This window comes from Hermetia illucens, chromosome 1 (assembly GCF_905115235.1).
Source record: "Hermetia illucens chromosome 1, iHerIll2.2.curated.20191125, whole genome shotgun sequence".
Lineage (NCBI taxonomy): Eukaryota > Metazoa > Arthropoda > Insecta > Diptera > Stratiomyidae > Hermetia > Hermetia illucens.
In genome coordinates, this window is record NC_051849.1 from 74382960 (window position 1) to 74403459 (window position 20500).

General features: G+C 38.8%; 1 protein-coding gene across 1 annotated transcript; it reads left to right on the forward strand.

Annotated features, from left to right (window-relative positions):
• Positions 1-2744: 2744 nt before the first annotated feature.
• On the forward strand, positions 2745-12761 carry LOC119661535 (cullin-4A). The gene is made up of 12 exons (XM_038070915.1): positions 2745-3066; positions 9001-9239; positions 9302-9426; positions 9489-9824; positions 9890-10076; positions 10140-10332; positions 10393-10529; positions 10648-11037; positions 11097-11204; positions 11269-11439; positions 11565-11717; positions 11813-12761. Exons 1-12 carry the CDS (start codon positions 2745-2747, stop codon positions 11906-11908), a joined length of 2457 nt encoding a protein of 818 aa, XP_037926843.1. The 3' UTR covers positions 11909-12761.
• The last annotated feature ends 7739 nt before the right edge of the window (positions 12762-20500 follow it).

A 20500-nucleotide genomic window follows, 5' to 3' on the forward strand; every position in this document is an offset into this window, starting at 1 on the left:
TTTTGGCCCCCTACATAAGGAGGGACGATTCCGTAGCCCGCATAACGATCAAATCTATGAGCGATACCATGACCGTCAGGTTGTAGATAAAATCCGGCTCAATAGGTTACGGTGGGCGGGTCACTTAATCCGTATGGATGAGGATGATCCAGCCCGGAAAGTCTATAAGGGCAATATCTATAGTAGAAAAAGAAGGCGAGGCAGCCTCTGCCTGAGATGGAGCGATGGTGTAGGCCAGGACGCAAGACAGCTTTTAGGGATATCGAATTGGTGGACCTCGGCGCAAAACCGGGATGTCTGGACTTCCTTATTAAGGCAGGCCTAGACCGGATATCGGTTGTTGCGCCGTTGATGATGATAATCGTGTTAATATTAAAGATGCTCTCTTTCCAGGCGTTGCTCACACGACCTGGCTGACTGCGGAATCGTAGAAGCAGATCGATGAACGCAAGGTATTGAAGGCCCTATTATTTGTTGCAAATACCTCGGTAAATCTCGAGAAGTACAGTGTAGTGTACATCGTGGTCTCGGAAGCAGGAGCTACCACAAATAATAATGATTTCAAAACCGTGTACCGTGTCACGAAACAATTTGTAGGTGGTCGCAAACCCTTTGAAGCTCCGCTGAAGGATGTTAGCGACCAGCTCCGTTTTCACGACGATCACCAGATGGGTGGAAGAAGCATTTAACCACGGTTATCATGTTATGACTCATCATAACACGCAGACAAGGACTGTAGTGACTGCAGGAAATCTTGGGAATCCGAAATCTTTATCTGAGAATAGTGGAAGACGATAATTTAAATCAGATGACTAACGATTTCGCCTAGTGCAGAGGCAATTCATCAGACGCTACTTTACCTTTGCCCTGGAAACAGCATGACCGAAAGTAGCAACAGATAGGAGTCGCTCTTTCTATATAATCACAAATATGACATAATTGTGAATAATATTTAAGTTAAAACCGACAATAGTTTAAGCCCAAGCTAAGCCAAAGCTAAATTACTGTCTGAGATATGAGATGCTAAGCCCAAAACGGGGGCCCATGGAGCAAAAGAAGTAATAGTAAGTTACTCTCCATTTGGTCCGGTCCAAGATTAAGTAGATGTGGACTTATGATCCCTCATATCTCAAGCAATATGGGAATAATTGCTTGGATACTGAGAAAGGACATTCGTCTTGGAGGGATGTTTGCATGTTTCTTGCTAAAAGCATCCTAAGAAGCATCCAGCAATGTCTAAAAAGATTGATCGACAAAGAGCAGGCTAGTTTCCCTTCTGGATCTTCTTGTACTGACCACATCTTTCGGACTATTTCCAGAGTTCAGATCCCCACTTCATCCGCTCTTCATCGATTTCGAAAAGGTTTCGGAAAGCGTTTAGTGGTTAGCGCAGTAATCTATCGTGGGTTAAACCGTATTTAGCTACGGTGACATTCTTTATACTGCTTGGATGGAGGACGCGGAGGGTTTGAAGGAATGATGTTATATTTTCTCAATCACAACGACTATGCTGATTATATCAGAGGAGGGCGAAGTAAAGAACTTTGCCGCTTTTGGGAGGAGTAGTAATAAACGTTTGGAGGCAATTGCGTTGATAGATTTTTGAATTCGCCACCATTTCGCTCAATGGAATTATGTCTATGAATTGATAATGCCATGCCAGTGACCACGCGGTCGAAAATCCGTGGATCCTTGCTTAACTTGGATCGTAGTAATGTCTTCGTGAATTAAAGGTGATATTACTTTCCTGCTGTTTCTTCCAGTAGTTTGTAATAGTCATTATTGCAAAAACAGGGAAACTTTGCTGGGTGTTGAGGGAGCAAAGAGCAGGTAACTTCCACCTCATCCTCTAGCTTACACATGTCACACAAATTAGCCAACAGCACCACAAACTTCTGAGTGTAATTATGCGGTGTTTCCAACGATTAACTATCTGAAATAATAAAAAAATTCTTGTTTCTTTTTCGTTGGTGTGGATATTTATTCTTGCAAAAACCGATATTTCGGGAACCACTTGTTCCCTTCATCAGTTCCTTTCCCTTCCCTTCAACAATGAATATCTACACCAACGAAAAAGAAACAACAAGTTTTTTTATTATTTCAGACCACAACCTTGCTACGGGAAATCCGACCTGCTGTAATACCTAGTTAGAGATTATGTGCCTTTTCGATAGGTCACTGACGCTGAGCTTATAGATAGATAAGTATCCGTTTGAGATGTCCGTTTCCATTTATGGAGTCTAAGGAAGATTAGCCCCATGTGTGTGTTCGTTAAACTTAAATTTAGGGGCCGTATAACAGACAACGACTGTTCATTACACTTCCAGCATCTGCCTTTTTCAAGTTTTACCAATTTTGCAGACTCAACAGATTCTTCCGTTTCTGATATAAACTTGTAACGACTTTCAATAAGCACTAAACATCTTCCAGAGAGAGCTGGCGCTACCTACCGGAACTCAAATTTGTCACGCACTTATTATCTGTCAAAATTTCAATCCCCTGCAGCGATACTGTCGACATCTGCCTCAAAAGCGGCCGATACCAAAAGACACTTTACAAATGGCAGTCGTGTGTTTTGTTTGAAAAACAAATTTTCTTGAATTTTCGTGCGGTTTTACGTCAAACGTTCGTATCATTTTGTATCGAATATTGAGGAGTGATTAGTTTATTGAGTTTCGAACGCGATCAAACGACAGACATACGTCGAACTGTTCAATATATCGCCGTAAAGCGATTTTTGCGTTATGAGTGCATCGAAGAAATACAAATCAATGGAAACATCAGAAATGGAAGATACGGAAAATCACGTACAGAAGAAATTTGCCGACGGAACCGGTCACAAGTACTTCTGTCGAACAAATAATGCGTCGGCAGGTGATGGACAGAATGCCGCGTCTGGTGGTGGGATAAATTCCACAAATTCACACACAGAACGCAAACCCAACTTTTCTATGCTGAACAATTCGAATTACTGCGGATACCAAGGAGCCTTCCTGAACAAAATGGCAATAAATAATTCCAGCAAGCCCGGCGACGTCAAAAAGATTATTATAAAGAATTTTAAAAGTACGTATTGCGTGTTCACAGCGTATTTCAAGAATTTGCAGGAGGAATGCAAGTGCAAGTAGTGCTCCTTGAGAGAGTCAACTCCGGGGGCAAACATCAACATAACCTCGAAATTACGTATGAGAAATCTTTGGTATTTCAAATTAGGCAGATAACGTTTGTATTCATTAACATTGGGAAGTCTGTATTGTCTGACAATGCAAAAAAATGCAAGCACAGCGTTATGTAAGGTCGACGCTTGTTGCTCGCCGATTACTGGTTTAATTTTATACGCAACGAACGAGTTCTTTGATCGTATACAGATTCATCTAATTAGACTAGTTGAAGCTGCACAGTTCTGAGCAAATACACAGTGGGTGATCCAATAAGTTATTGGAGAGAATTCCTTCCCCTGCATGCGAAGCAAGCTTGAACCTTTTAAGACGAAAAGCCAGTTGGGTCATTCTATAAATTCTTCCGCCTCAAATTCCGATATTTCTTATAATCCCTATTAGCATCTACTTTGCCTGGGGTGTTTGTCACTGCAGCAAACAACAATTATGTATTTTGAATCTTCCAATGGTAATGCTATCTCTCGAACACTAACTTGAGGAGGGGTCTGTATTGTGACTGCATGCCTGGTACCAGTTGCCTGTATCAAATGATTCCAGTAATTACGGGCAAGCGTATTGTGGCCAAATTGAGCTGTTGCACCAAGGGTTGTTGTTGTTATTAGTCTTACTGCAAGGCAACGGGCACTACAGGACTGGATTGTTATTGTTAGTGTAAATCTTCGAACATCGATTAATAGGTGGCAAAAATGTTATTGAAATCTGGTGAAAATTTACCCAATTCGAATAGATTCGTTTTAGCTGCTGTTGAATAAATGACTGGAGTTTTCTCCTCCTGTTTCGTTCGTAATTGGAGCAAAGATCGCTCGAGATATGTTCTGCTCTATAGTTAGGAACTCTACTCCTTTTTTGACCCAATTTCAAATCTTTGCATGTCTCCACTCAGTGCAAGTGATAGATTTACAATAGTGGGATAAGCACAAAGCCAAGCACCAACATTCCATTCCCCCATTCCCATCCCATTCATGGGTCATCAATCGGGCATTCGACATTTATCTTTCTCTCTGGTTGTCAGCTGAGACCCTGGCTCATTATATGGATTATAAATATGGGAAGGGTTGGGCAAAATCACAATTAACGTTTTCGGTTTAAATTTCATATCCTCCTTCCTCGCAGTGCTCCGGCTGTTTCCTTTTGTATTTGCCTCCAACTATCTTGGTCTAGTGACTGTGATCTTCATTTTCGTATATCTGATAGTGTTTCACTCTTGTTGTGTTCTTGCATCATCTATGGATGACGCGGTTCACCATAGATTTAATACAACCCACGCGAATCGCTTCTAATATTTGGCTGAGTTGAGATCTACGATTCGCTGCGCGCAGATTTGATCACAGTCCTGGAGTGCAATGTCACATATAGGCATGATCCTACGCCGTGACTAGCACAGCAGTACTGGTTTATGTGCGCGCAAACACAGCCACTATGAAATCTCCACTCGCAGATTCGGTGTGATCGCCCCTCTGGAGTAACCGTTAGGCTGGTATCATCTCGGTGCGGAGAAGAACTCCTTCTGTGGTAGAAAGACAACACGCATGTATACATTGGCTGCGTTCCATTTGATTGTGAGCATTTTGATTCACACTTCAAGTGGAATGGTGTTGCAGGCTGAACTGCCATTACATGTTAAAAATACGATAGCGAACTCAAATAATCGTAGCAAGCCTCTGGCTAGCATCAAAGACAGCGTTCATTACATGTCGTTTAAATTGCGAATGCTAATGCACGCTGGACTAGTTACATGTCCTCTGAATTTGTTCCAAACAAAACACAACTGTAAGGGCAAGAGTCCCACCCAAAGTCCACGATAGAGCTCCCTCTGCCAGACATGCATTTCATCTATTCCTATGTGACCCGACCGCTACTTCCTTCGGTCTTCCATCCACTTGGATGTTACATTCTCGCCCAGCAATGTTTCGTAAAATACTTCTGCCTTATGTATAGCATTTAAGGGAGGGCAGACTGCATTCGCGTCCATGCCCAGTATGAATGGTATTCTGAGAAGGTGCGGAACCACCTAATTCATCATCATCATCTGTCCGGTATCCTGGCCTGCGCCATCGCTCCATCTCAGGCAGGGTTTACCTCATCTTTTTTTTTACCATATATATATTGTCCTTATGGACTTTCCGGGCTAGATCATCCTCATCCATACGGATTAAATGACCTGCCCATCAGAACCTATTGAGCCGGATTTTATCCACAACCAGACAGTCGTGGTATCGCTCATAGATTTCGTCGATATGTAGGCTACGGAATCGTCCATCTTCATGTAGGGTGCCAAAAATTCTTCGGAAAATTCTTTCTATCGAACATGGCCAACAGTTCGCATTTTTTTACTAAGAACCAAAGTCGCCGAGGAATACATGAGGAAAGGTAAGATCATTGTCTGTCTGTATAGTAAGAGCTTTGACCCTATGGTGAGACGTTTCTAGCGGAATAGTTTTTCTAAGCTGAAATAGGCTCTGTTGGTTGCCAATAACCGTGCGCAGATTTCATCGTCATAGCTGTTATCGGTTATGATTTTCGACCTTAGAAAGGAGAAATTATCAACGGTTTCAAAGTTGTAGTCTCCTATCTTTATTCTTCCCATTTGGCCAGTGCGATCTGATGTTGTTGATTGATTGGTTCTTGGTGCCGACGTTGCCACCATATATTTCGCCTTCATTGATATTCAGCCCAAGATCTCGCGTCAGTTGGCGCCTGCTCGATCTGGATGAAGGCAATTTTGCAAATCTGGAGTCGTTGTTCCTATGATGTCGATATCGCTAGCGTAGGCCACTAGTTGGGAGGACTTAAAGAGAATGGTGCCTCTCGCATTTACCTTAGCATCACGAATCACTTTTTCCATCAAAGAGGATGCATTATAGGGCATTCCTCTGTCTTAGGCCATTGTTGATCCTGCTGCTTTCATCTGACTTCGTACATTGGTCAGGGTCAGTCTTGTCAATTTGGTCGGGATATCGAATTCTCTCATGGTCGTGTACAGTTTTACCCTAGCTATGCTATCACAGGTGGTCTTAAAGTCGATGGTGTAACTGATGTCCATATTCCAACAGCTTTTCAATTGCTTGCCGCAGAGAGAAAATCTGATCTGTTGCTGATTTGCCTGGGGTGAAACCTCTTTGGTATGGGCCAATGATGTTCTGGGCATATGGGATTATCCGACCTAGCAAAATAGCAGAGAATATCTTATAGATGGTACTCAGCAACGTGATACCTCTATAACTGCTGGCAGTATTTGTCCATCGTTTTCAGTTGGCGAGGCCTCCAATTCGCTGATGTTCTGGTTGTTGGGCAGTTCATCAAAATACTCAACCCATTGCTCAAACAAGCTTATTCTGTCGGAAATCAGATTTCCCTCTTTGTCTCGGCAGGACGAAAATCGAGGTGTATAAGGCTTCATCCTGCTGACTTGTTGGTAAAACTTCTGCGCCTGGTGTATACTTTTCCAGATCATAGACCTGGTGGTTTTAACAGGCTTCCTTTTTCCACCTCTGAAGTCGTTTCTTCGCTCCACATAGTTCGTGGTAAATCTTCTCGCGTGTCCGCGTTTTTTGAGAATGCAACATTATTCGGTATATAGCATTCTTTCGTCCTGTTGCTAGCTAATCCTCATCGTTTGCGGTTATTGCGGTATCGATTTCCTTTTTCTTGGTGTTACGGAGGGCTGCGTTGTGAATGGCTTCATTATTAACTCTAAGAGGGGGATTCTAGGTGGTGTTGTTATTGTCTGGCATCCATGCCAACGAGATAGAGATCCGATTCTATATATAATGGCGTGAACATTAATGAGACCAATATTTCTAAATTTGCCTAGCGCAGAGTGCATAGCCGTTCGCTTATGTTTTCAAAGCCGATTACAGCAGGTTTCATTTTTAGGCTGACTAAGAAATCTACTCCGATCACTTGATTTATTGGTTGGCCACTATAATATATGGTGTACTAGCTCTTCTCCAGGAAACCGGTCTTTGTCCAACGCACCTCCTGCAACGCTGTTACATTAGTCCTATATTGGGGCAGGGTACCGGCTAGCTGCTTGACAGCTCCTTCTCTGTATAGGGAGCGCACGTTCTATGAGAAAATGTGCAAATCATTATTTCGTTTTCGTTGCCGGGGTCAGTCCAGTCCGAAGCTCCTTTTGTGGCTTCGTGACATGTTTTCCGTGTACAGTTGTCGGCCCCCCAAACTCGAGGACCAATTGGCGCAATTTGTCTTGTTTTTAGGCGCGGTAAACTCGGATTCATCCTTCTCCGTCTGCAGCTTTTCGTTAACTTTTCTCAAAAACGGCTATACCGATTGACACGAAATTTGTTGAGAAGGTGGGAACTGTGAACGCCCAGGCATGCAGTGAGTGATATCTTCATATACATACGAAAGGGGGGTGTAAAATTTAATATAATTGAATATAATCATGTTGGGTATCAAATGAAAGGTCTCGATTAGTACTTTTCGAAGCCGGTTTTTGTTTTGGGATTTGTTAGAAAGGCGGGGAGTGGGAGGGGTGGAAAGTGATGATTTCTTTAACAGACCCATTCTCAGAAACTACCCAACCGAAAAATCTGAAAAAATCATGAAGCTGCCTCTACATGGTGTCTAGGCCTCAAAATACTCTCCATATCGATATCTGCTAAAATTAAGTTTATAATAGTATATTAATATATTTTTGGGAAAATTCAGGAAAAACCCCCCTTAGTTTATCCCAGAGTTATAAAAGTTTGCAGTAGTATAGAATATAATAGGAAGCATGATCAAAATCAATTAAAGTTACAGTAGCTCAAAGTTGACCTTAACGTGTAAATTTACTGCAACTAAATATCAATATCACACTGAAGTGAGTAGTCTGACATGCTAAATTCATATACATAATGAGGTACGTACAAATGGAATAGTTCTGCACTCAAATATACTCCCAGAAGAAGCAAACAAAATTGTTCATACCTGAAGCGTCGAGCTTCCCGTTTCCCGACTTTTTTTGTCAATTGCCAGTAATGACGCAAATCGAACATTGTTGCAGTAAAGTAACTCCGCAATCTTTGGCACAATCATTGATGGCATATCGAGGCAGTGCGCTTTAAACCAGCCAGCCTTCAACACTTTTCAATTCGCTCGTTAAAAATATCCTTGGATAATGCTCCGTAATTTGGTCTTCCTTCTGCAATTATGAATGCCACGTTCTTGAAACTATACAACACAAATTTACCGCATTCTTCTTCCTGAAAAAGAGTTTTTCCCGTGTGGCTCCTTCCCAAGATCCTTACTCTCAATCTTCTTTATCTTGACATGTGTACCCTTTTTAAGTACTGTAATTGCCAGATGATGAGCTCTGCCTCCTCTGATATTATCTTCCGCATTGCCTCTCGTAACACACGTTGTACGGACATTTTCGAAGTTGCTTTTTTATTGCACCATATGTACTTTCATTCCCCTGCAGCTCGCTGTATCTTTTTTAATCTTAGGCGTAGAGTAAGTTACCCATTTTCTCCCCTCTCTGAGGTCAATATGTAATCGGATTTTTTAACTGGCTGTGTAGTGCAGAAAGCTACTTACTACTCACTAAAGCAATTGATTCGGCCCACGTTCTTAGTTTTGTTGTTTCCCCCCACAAATCGCTCTTTATTGTAGTTCACTCAATGCCCAGGTTTTTTAGCGTTAGCACTAAGTCTGTTTCTGGGATGTTTGTGTTCGTTTTTGCGCTGTCCCGCTGCTATAAGTGGATGGAGTGAAGAGAAGACATATATATCTTGAGGTGCATTTGATTATCATTAATTAAATACATGCACGCAATCTGAAACATTATTCACATCTCGAAATTCTCTTTTTTAAGGTATTCCACTTCTTCCCGAGAATTATTCAAAAAGTACTTGGGAGAAGCTTCGCGAGGCCGTCGTAGCAATTCACACAGCCAAACCGATCACCTATTCCCTGGAAGAACTCTACCAGGCCGTAGAGAATATGTGCAGTCACAAAATGGATGCACAAGTTTATGCCCAGCTCACTGAACTCACAGAAGCTCATGTCAAAGCGAACATTGAACCATTTCTTGGAGAAAGCATGGACAAATTGGTAAGACAATATTTGATCTAATCTTCGTAGTATCTTTTCAAATGCTTTTTATATGAATTTAGGTATTTCTCAAAAATATAAATGACTGGTGGCAAGCATATTGCCAGCAAATGATTATGATGCGGAGTATATTTTTATATCTAGATCGTACGTATGTCTTGCAAAACCCCACGATACTTTCGATTTGGTAAGTTCTCTAAGAATTAGCTTAATATTCCAGATGATAAGTACTCTTTTGAATGTATTCAGGGATATGGGATTAGATCTGTTTCGTATTCATATCGCCCTCAATCATTTAGTGCAGCGAAGAACTGTCGAAGGACTTTTATTGTTAATTGAGAAAGAGCGGAATGGTGATGCCGTGGATAGAGCATTGTTGAAAAGTCTTTTACGAATGCTGTGTGATCTGCAAATATATCAAACAGCTTTCGAAGAGAAATTTTTAGTGGCAACAAAACAATTATACCAAGCCGAAGGTCAAAGTAAAATGCAAGAGCTGGATGTTCCAGAGTACTTGCAGCACGTGGATAAGCGTTTAGCCGAGGAAAACGAAAGGCTGCTGCACTATTTAGACTCAAGTACGAAGTGAGTGTCTAATACTGTTTGTACCTGTTTTAGTTTTTGTGTAACTTTGCAATTTTGTTTCTCAGACATCCTCTGATATATACAGTCGAAAAGGAATTACTTGCTGAACATTTAACTGCGATCCTTCAAAAGGGCTTAGATAATTTACTGGAGGAGAATAGGCTTAACGATTTAACGCTTTTGTATAATTTATTTAGTCGAGTAAAAAACGGCACGGCGGAGCTGTGTGCTAATTTTAATAGCTATATTAAGGTGAGAGGGGGTAGTGGAAGCATTCTTCAAGCGATGAAATATCAAAATTCAATGCTTTTTCAGAAAAAAGGTCGTACCATTGTTATAGATCCAGAGAAGGATAAAAGCATGGTTCAGGATTTGCTTGATTTTAAAGATAAAATGGATGTAATTGTGCATTCGTGTTTTGATCATAACGACAAGTTTATCAACTCGCTGCGAGAGGCATTCGAATTCTTCATCAACCAACGTGCGAACAAACCCGCTGAACTGATAGGTAAGCGTAGTTTAATTTGACTCTCCTTTCAAATTAACGTGAATGATATTTATAATTTAGCAAAATACGTGGACTTAAAGTTGCGCGCTGGCAATAAAGAAGCAACAGAAGAAGAACTGGAACAAATTCTTGACAAGATTATGGTTTTGTTTCGTTTTATTCATGGAAAAGATGTTTTTGAAGCGTTTTATAAGAAAGTAAGTTACAGATTTTTATTTTTGGAGCCAGCGGTGACTCGGTTCGTTTTCCCAATCGCACAAAACTATTTTACTTTGATCGGAAAGCAAAAGCTAACACGGCTTTTATTCCATTCAGGATTTAGCGAAACGCTTACTGGTGGGCAAGTCAGCGTCAGTGGACGCAGAAAAGAGTATGCTGTCGAAGTTGAAACAAGAATGTGGTGGTGGTTTTACGTCAAAATTAGAAGGAATGTTCAAAGATATGGAACTGAGCAAGGATATCAACATAGCATTCAAACAATACATGATGAACCTGGATAAGGAGTTTACAACGATTGATTTGACAGTGAACATCCTGACCATGGGCTACTGGCCAACATATCCTCTTATGGAGGTGACCATGCCACCACAACTGGTTAAACTACAGACTGTATTCAATAAATTTTACCTGGCGAAACACAGTGGACGTAAGCTGCAATGGCAACCAACATTGGGACATTGCGTGTTGAAAGCTCGTTTTGATTCGGTATATATTGAGTGCTTTATTGAATGGGCCTGGACGTAATTTCACTATTTTATCCACAGGGGTTCAAAGATCTTCAAGTATCATTATTTCAAGCTTTAGTTTTAATGCTTTTTAATGATAAGGACAGACTCAGTTTTGAAGAAATCAAATCCGCTTGCAATATAGAGGTAGGACCGCGCACAATCTCCATAACGTTTTTTAATTTTTTTTAATGTACCTCATTTTGAACAGGACGGCGAACTTCGAAGAACCTTACAATCGTTAGCGTGCGGCAAGGCGAGAGTCATAATAAAACACCCGAAAAGCAGAGACGTTGAAGACAAAGATGAATTCATTTTCAACAACGAGTTTACTAATAAACTGTTTAGGATTAAGATAAATCAGATTCAGATGAGGGAAACCGTAAGTCTTTCGCTAAAATATTATTGAATTTCTTTTAGGTTTCTTAGGCTGCTGCGCTACGTCTTTTGACTAATATCTCTGTTCAATAAGAAATGAATTATTGACTTTCACTGTGACAATTTCAGACGGAAGAACAAAAAGCCACGGAAGAACGAGTTTTCCAAGATAGACAGTACCAAATCGATGCAGCTATAGTTAGAATTATGAAAATGAGGAAAACGCTTAGTCATAATTTGCTTATTAGTGAATTATACAATCAACTAACCTTCCCTGTAAAGGTAAGTTATTTTGTACATCTATGCATGCTGGACATGTTTGCCCGCTTAAGAGCAAATCGTTGCAACATTGGTCAATCAATCAAATGAAATTTTAGCCCGCTGACTTGAAAAAACGCATAGAATCGCTGATCGATCGAGATTACATGGAACGAGACAAAGATAATCAGAACCAGTACAATTACGTCGCCTAATTTCAACACACCGAACCTACTATCTTGCTTAATATTACTTTTCAAGCAAAGAAAAATAATATCAGATTGCTGTGAATATATTTTAAAACATTGGAGCGATAATAAGATCCTTAAAAAAATCTGAAAATAGAAAGCAGTTGTTATAACTAATGAAAAACAAATATAAATGGAGAAATCTGTCAATTGCTTTATTACCTTTCTCGGGTCCCCTTGTGTGCAGGAAACGTGGAATTTTAAATTCTGATTTAATTCTAACTCATATTGGTTTGAATATTCTCATTTTTTCTCAATGAACAAATGCAAAAGTGGACTTTATAGTTTTGATTCAAACGTCCATGAAAAAGTTTGTGTTATGTCTACTGGAGACACTTGATCTGAATCTGTAAATACTTTCCAGTTTTTGAAAATCGTAATGTTAGTTATTCGGATAGCATGATAAGGCAAACGACTTTATCCTTAACGTTCACTTAAATAACTTCTACCCATTTGGAAGCAGATAAATAGATAGACATGGTTGTAAGCACCGAACATTGCAATTTGTTTCGAGTCGTCATCTGTGAGCCAAAGTCCAGTGAAATTTGAGAAAGTCGTCATGGAAATCCCCCGGGGGATCAGGAGCAAACAAGCTCCTCCTAGAATTTGAAAAGTGATAAGTGAAGATAAGAAAGTTTTTTTTTGGAAATAAAATCTTATTACTTAGGAGAGAAAAAATAAGTGAAATGAAAGGATGAAAACCAAATGGTTGCCTCTTAGATTATATTATATGCTATTGGATATGTATAAAATGTACTATATTTAATGAATGTTTTGATAACATGTACTTTAAGTTAAATAAAAGAAATATTTAAGATGATCACGGCTTCCTTTCTTTTCTCTTTTAGTTCCTTAAAAGCGTTCTTTCTAGTTGTTAACAATTAATTAATCGCCTTTCTGAAAATAAGGCGCATTCCTCAGGTTCCCTTTTGGATTTTTGGGAAAAACTTTTGCAACCAGTATTGCTTTGTATTTTATTTATAATTTCACTTTCGGTATTCCTTTTTATCTTAAAATGCCAAGATATTTTACATCAGGAACTTTAGAATCCCACAGTCTAAGATGTGCTGGTAGTTTGCTGCAGTACAGCTTCTTCTCAATACCGGTGTCAATAAGCATGCATTAGCCATTTCTATTAATGAACGATTATTTGTTTCTGCAAGCCCGTTTTGTTGTGTATCCTGCTCTATATTAAAATGTTTTCTTCATTAGCTCCATAGGTTTTTGTTATTGTATTCCCTCCTCCATCCTATTCAATTACTTCAGGTATCTTACCTAATGGATTTTTCAATAGTTGTAACCATTCTTTGATGTATTTCGTAGTCTTATCTTTTGTTTCCATTGAGTATATGTTTGTAAAACTATTGAAATGATCAATTATTGTTAAAACATACTTTTCTTGCTTGAAGGTGCATTCAGCGGTGGGCTGCAAAGGCCTGTATGAATGAGATCTAAAATGTTTCTCGTCATTGATTCTTTAGTTTTTCATTATTTTTCCTTTAATACAACGCTTTCATGTTTTCTTTATGCTGTAGTCTCTTATTTTGGTTCCAGTTGCAAGGCTGTTCTCTAGTTGCTTTATTGCATTTATATTTCTATCGTCTAAAAACTTACGTCAGATATGTTGTCCATTTTTAAATTAAATTGTTTGAAACGGCAACAAATCCTTTTCTTACGCCATCCTTCATAATGCGATGTCTTCTTTCTCTTCACTACAAGAAGTACATAACTTTATTAATCTGATTTAAGAATGTTGTGAAAAAATGAATTCTGTAGTCAGATCTGCTTCCGATCGATTTTCTAAAATGCTAATTAGCGAGCTGTATGACACTATATTGTTGATTAGAGTATTGCTGTTGACATATCGTTGCCTACAGGTTTTCCTAATGTCGTCAGCTGATACAAGATATTTTCAACATTTCCGTTAGGTGTTACTCGAAAGTTTCCCGTTTCAAGTAGATTCATACGGCATATGTTCATGAGCAGAAACACTTTATTTGATAACTATAGCTTCCCAAGTTCGTTTGCCGCTTTATTATTCCGAATGAAGATGAGTTGACAATTTTCGACAAGCCTGATCTGATTCTGGGGTTGGATCTCTAATCATCGACCAAATTTTGCCCGTAACCGATAATTCCATTTTGTCTCTTCATATCGCGTTAAGTCATTGAAACATGCAGTTGCCGATATTGTTTATTTGCTATGGTTCGTAGTTATTACCAGAAAACTATATTACACTTACACTTTGTCAAATGTTTATTATTCACTTTAGTCATACATTTGTGTGTGCGTATGTGCTGAGGTGGGGGAGAGGCGAAGTTCCTCAGTACTCAGACCCTAGTGGTCCATTGTACTCGATTCTGCCGTCTAACGAAATATCCTTATTTCGTTTATGTATCGCAGGATTTCTATTAGTGGATATGATGCCACGCGCTGCGGTTGGAACGCATTCGCATGAAAACCTGATGTCTAATGTGTCCATAGGTGGGGCACTCACATAGAAAATGTTCCCTGGATACCGCTTCCTTTCTATTTTGAACATATGCCCAGCTAGTGAATTATGGCCTGTCAGAATGTTCACAATACTTCTGCAAGTCTTCCTGCTTTCGACAGGAGAAACTTAGCAGTTTGGTGTGTCTAGCAAGATTTAGGCTCTACGTCCGGTCAATATGAGAAGCTTGTTCTCAATTTTTTTAAGACAGCCCTAGCCTGCTTTGCTACTGTCACTCCAATTTTTGGTCCCGGTCCCGGCAAGGAGGAAATTTAAACCACTTTCCCTAAGGCATCCGAGACTTCATTTCATTTCCACCGTATTGAATCTAGAAATAGAGTTCAATCGATTTTTACATTTCTGAACAATTTTTAAAATGATCAAAAGACTGCTCAACGCTCTCAATTCAGCTTGACTATCGCTCCAGATTGCGGTGCGCATGCCCTCTAACCGTTCATCGTCAATCACCCAGGTTATCGCCTTTAGGATTGCATTCACTTCAGCCAGAAAGACCGTTGCATATTGTGACAAGGGAAAAGCCCATTTCTCGCTTTTATTCTATAGGTAGACTCCTGCTCCAGAATCCTGTTCACTTTTTGAGTTTGAGCGTGTATTGGCAGACTTCGCAGTTGGTATAGTAGTGAATCGATCAAGATACTCCACAAAGGTGGCGATAGCGCACCTCTTCGAGGGCAGCCTTTCATCGCTTCCGTTGAACAACGCCCACTTCAGCACACAGCAACATCTGCATTAGCATAGCATAATAATAATAATAGCATTAGCATAGCATAATAATAATAATAATCTTTGATGCAATAATCCAACTGGATCAGGACCTTGAAGTGTGTTAGAGCATTTCATTCAAGACCGTAACTGTACTCGACAGTACACTGTAGGAGGCAATGTGGTCAGCATTGCGCTCGCCCGAGATTATTACGCTGATTTGACTCAAGTACTCATTCACAGCTGAGTCGAATGGTATCCGACGTCAAATCACGATACAAATTTCACTGCCAGTGAGATTTGAACCGCGACTTTCCGTACGACAGCTTTTTGCTCTAACCACTCAGCTATCCGGACGCATAGTATAGCATAGATCCATTTAATTAAAGTTTTATCAACAAAAGAGAGGTGGCATCACAGCGCTCTTGGAAGGGCGCACAGTCAAACACTCCTCCAATGTCCACGAGCACCCCCATCACGTACTCGCCTTTCGGACTTACACCTCCTATCTTTGAAACTAAAGAGTGAAGAGCAGACTCACAAGACTTTCCACGCTGGTAAGCATGTTGGCTTTCATTTAGTGGCTGCGACCTTAACAGTTTCTCGCAAATGTGACACTCAAATAGTCTTTTCAGACATTTCAGCGATGATATGAGGCTAATTTGTCTGAAGTTCTTTGAATTTGGAGAGTCATTTTTTCTAGGCATATTAAGACTTCCTTAACCTTCTGTCAAGAGGAAGGCACGTAGCCCAGAACAAGGCATCCTCGAAAAATATTTCTTAAAAGTTGCTCCAAGTGTTCTATACCCTCCTTTAGCATCGCTGGATAGATGCCATCCATGCCAGGAAATCTTCGAAGGATAGTATAACAGCTTTCGCCTTTTCATTGGTAACAACAGCTCTCGCAGTGCCCCAACTCCGCTTGCAACACCTTCGTGTTGAAAGGTTTGCGGAAACCGCCGATTCTCTACCTGCCACTTCTAATACCTGTTCTCCCGGATAGTGTACTTCCAAGAGAGTCTATATAGACTCAACTTTGGAGTTCGTGAAAGCGCCATTCGATTTTCTAAAAGAGCCCAGCGTGGCCGATTAATTCTTATTACGGACTCTGCAGAGTCTAAGAGTTTTTCTTTCACCTTCCAGTTCCTCACAGTATGCTCTAAAAGAGTCTCGCTTCAAACGTTTCACGAGCCTATTATATTCACGCTGTGGGTTCCGGAAGTGCAATCAGTCTTCAGCCTTATTGCTTTTGCAAGCACGATTTAGAAGTTGTCTGGTTGATTTCCTGAGTGTCTGTAGTTCTCGGTTCCACCATGGAATGCGTCCTCGGGAAATATGAAAAGTCTCTTCAAAGCACTCTAAAAGTGGGTGATTCAGAGCTTTCAATTGATCTTCTATCGCCGAGGGAGTCCTCAGTTGCCGAGGGAGCTAAACTTTGTTGCCAAGGAGTTAATTGTACTTTGTCCAATCCGTTTTCCTAGGATGCCGTCTTTGCATTACAGACTGCGATCGCTAAACTATCACAGTCTAACTGTTAGAATTTGAAATAATTTGTGAAAGGTACAATGCTTGTGGTCAAATAATCCACCATAATTCAAATTGGTAACGATTACAAAAAGGCAGCTTAATTTTTAATACTTGTTTGATTATTGGCGCCAAACAAGTTATTTTAGTGAAATTGCATCGCATCGATATACAGGTGTTGGTGTTGTTATTTCTTGAAGGGGCACATTAAATGAAGGTCTAGAATTAATATTCCCAAAGTTTTCCGCCGTTTTTGTTGCTTTACTATTTTAGATTATGAATCATTCTTTTCATTTTTTATATTATGAAATGCATTCGTGCAAAAGTAGCATCTAAAGCAAATTTTTATTAAATGGAAGGCACACTAGCTTGAAACCAACTTTTTTGATATCAAATTTTTCGATTTTCTCCGAAGTATCCTTATCAGTAACTACAATTTAAATCGGCGCAGGTTCAATAGGTTGTGATCCTCACAAATTCTGATATTTTTATAGCTGTAATGTGGTAGTGATAGATAGATAGAGAGTGATGGGAAATGATATCCCTTTGATAATTTTTTGTTAATCAATTTTTGCATTTTTTATCAATCGAACTGGTAACACAATTCTATTACTGCTGTTGTTTTGTTTAAAACAAACACATTATTAAAATCGATTTAGTGGTTCCTGAGAAAATGAGTTGAAAAGATGAACAGGTTCAAATTTCAGAAAATGTTTGCGAACATTCGGAGTGTAAAAACTTATTAAATATTAGGTCTAGAAAATAAAATAAAAAAGTAATCAAGCACATCGATTAATAAATGGCCGAACAATTTCAAAAAGCCTCGGGAAGAACGTGGTGTTACAAATATAATTCATATGAAAAATGTTCTGTTTTATTTCGTTTTGTTAATAGTGACTTGTATGAAAATGCCTGCCATGCCTACACAAACAAAAATTTCAAACAAAAAAATATTTCTATTTGAAACTTTGCCGGATGATTCTTTGGATTATATTCTATCGAATTAGCAAATAAAAAAATTCGCAAAATAGAAACTTGAAAATAATAATAATTTAAAAACTACGATAGTTAGCGCTTTGGAATAAATGCCGAATCGTAGCCAGGACTTCACTCTAGAAAGCTACAAAAGCTTACTTTACTTTATGAAAGAGATTCAGCTGTGTAGGAGCTTTCCAAATGAAAAAAATTGTGTTTTTCTCCCACAAAAATTTTGCTGTTTAACCCAATTATGTGTTCTCGAATTTTAACATACTCCCTGATAAAATTTTGTTGTTAACAAGTAATTAATTTGTGCTAATTATAATAAGTTAAATGGATATCTACTCATAGAAAAAAGATAGCAAATACCAGAACCCATACCCCCCATATAAAATAGGTAAAAACCTGTCTTAACTGTTAGATATTCCACATAATTGTTCTCTGTTAACTTTGATTTTTCGGAAAGCACCATTAACACTTCAATGTAATTGGTTTTTCATTACTAGGGGTTCATAAGAGCAACTGAAAAAGTTAAATCCGTTGAAAAAATTTACCAATAAATTCAATTATTATAACTTACTAAAATCATCATAGCCTATAGCAAAAATAACTTGAAGCAATCTTAACAAAAAAACATGAGAAAGTTTATTCTTACCATTTCAAAGCCGAGCGCAATACTGACCGCATTGCTTCCTACAGTGTACGGTAGTGTACCGCCACGGTCTTGAATGAAGTGCTCTAACACACTTCAAGGCCGCGATCCAATATGGATTGTTGCGCCAACGATTATTATTATTTCAAAGCCAAAGTGGAGTACAATTTTGCGATTAGCTGCAAGAGCGAATTAGGGGAAATCGTAACATCACTAAAAATATTTTATTTGCCGACAAATGTCTTTTTACCCAAAAAGGGACTTTCAATTAGAGCAATAGTCACCGATGGATTGGATCCTGAAGTATATTATCGAAGCCGATGGTATTTACAAGCTTGGGCAATTATTGGAGACCAACTTACAGGGCCTTATATTCTCCTAAGCCGACTGACAGTTAAAGGGTATAAATATTTTTTGCGGGATGCCCCGGTCGATTTATCTGAAAATGTGCCACTTAACAGGAGGAGGATGTGGTTTCACCAGGGGCGTTTCCACATAATTTCATGGAGGTGTCATATCTTCTCTTAACCAAAAATATTGTGAACAGTTGGGAGACCATTATAAGCCGGTACGGTGTCGTGCAAGATCATCTGATTTAAATCCACTGAACTATTTTCTGGGAGGGTACGTGATTGAAATAGTTTCGAAGGACATCTTAAGGCCCTTAGAAAGAGTTCTTTCCAAATTAAGTGGTCCTGTTGCAAAGATATTAACCAAAACGTTAACAATGGAGCGCGGTCAGCTCGAACATTTTCATTAAAAAAAATGGAAAGGCTTAGAATACAATCGGCGTTTAATTTCCATTCCATTAAAGTGTCTGTTATGGCTTTGTGCCAGTTGAAAATAAATTTCTGTCAATTTGCGAAATTCAATGTGTTTTTCATTTTGGTTCACTCCAAGCCCGCTAATGCCACTAATTTTCTATTGAGGATGAAATGATGTTTTAATTTTATCATAGTAAAACAGAAATTAACTTTTTGTAATAGTCGAGTCATTAAAGCGTTGAACCTCCGAGTTCTTTGAGTCAAGATCGATTGACATGAAATTTGGGCTGGGAGTAGAGGGTGGCATAGGAAACAAAAGTGCGTTCTATGCAGAAATGATATTAAGCAAAAACTAGGCATACTTAATAACAAAAGGAATAGACCTTTTTTTTAGTAGGTGCAATATACATAAAGTAAATAAATGTCTAAAAAAAATTAATACTTCCAAGATCAAGTAACTCAAAATCATCTTTTAGTGGAAGTCGGTCTAAAGCTCATTTAAAATGAGGTATGATAGAAGTAAGTGAGATAAATAATAACGGAGCTATGATCAAAATAATGTATTTACCTAAATTTTTGACATAAAAATTAATAAAAACAGCCTGGATTTCTCATATAAATTAAAAGGAAGCCGAATTTCCTGAGAATCTACTGTATTTGAACTCTCGCAATAAATCCTAAAAATTTGGTGGAAATAAAGTGCGTAATTTTGAAAAATTAATTTTGTTACTAAAATAATTTTTATTTAAAAAAAAAAAATGATTACATACTACTTAATGTTTTAGTAAGAATAAGGCCATATTTTTGTACTTTAGTATTTTCCAACTATCTTTTTTATTTCGAGATATTTAAAAAAATGATTTTTTCGCTTAAAAAAAAAATATTTTCGGGTAAGCTATTTATTGGATCTGATAATTGACCACCCAAGATAACAATTTTTAAAGGATCGGAATTGGCCTTTTTTGTATCCTGTTTCAGTCCTGGTCTGTGGAAGTATCTTATCTGGTTCACAAATATGTGATGTACTTGTCCTAATCAAATCGAGTTCGAAATTCCAATATGCTCTCCAATGGGAATATTTGCTGGCCCTAAGAATATTTAGCGTGTACTTACCAGAATGGTTATGCTTGTGGCCGAAAATTGCGAAATCATTTCTGTAGAATTAGATTTTGTTATCGTCTAGGATAGCCCACGTTACCCAAGTTGTTCCAATAATAAATCTGCAGGATCAATTGTTGCACACTTTCTTTGTTTATTTACGGCTCTTGAGTAATCGAAAAAAACAAAATGGAATAAAGTTCCGTAAAATATTACTTAAGCCTTTTTGTTTGAAAGATTTTATTCATACAAAAGTGTTAGCTCTGCTTTTCAATTCATGCTTATCGACCTATTTTTCTTTTATTTGCTACTTTGCGCTTCATTCTATA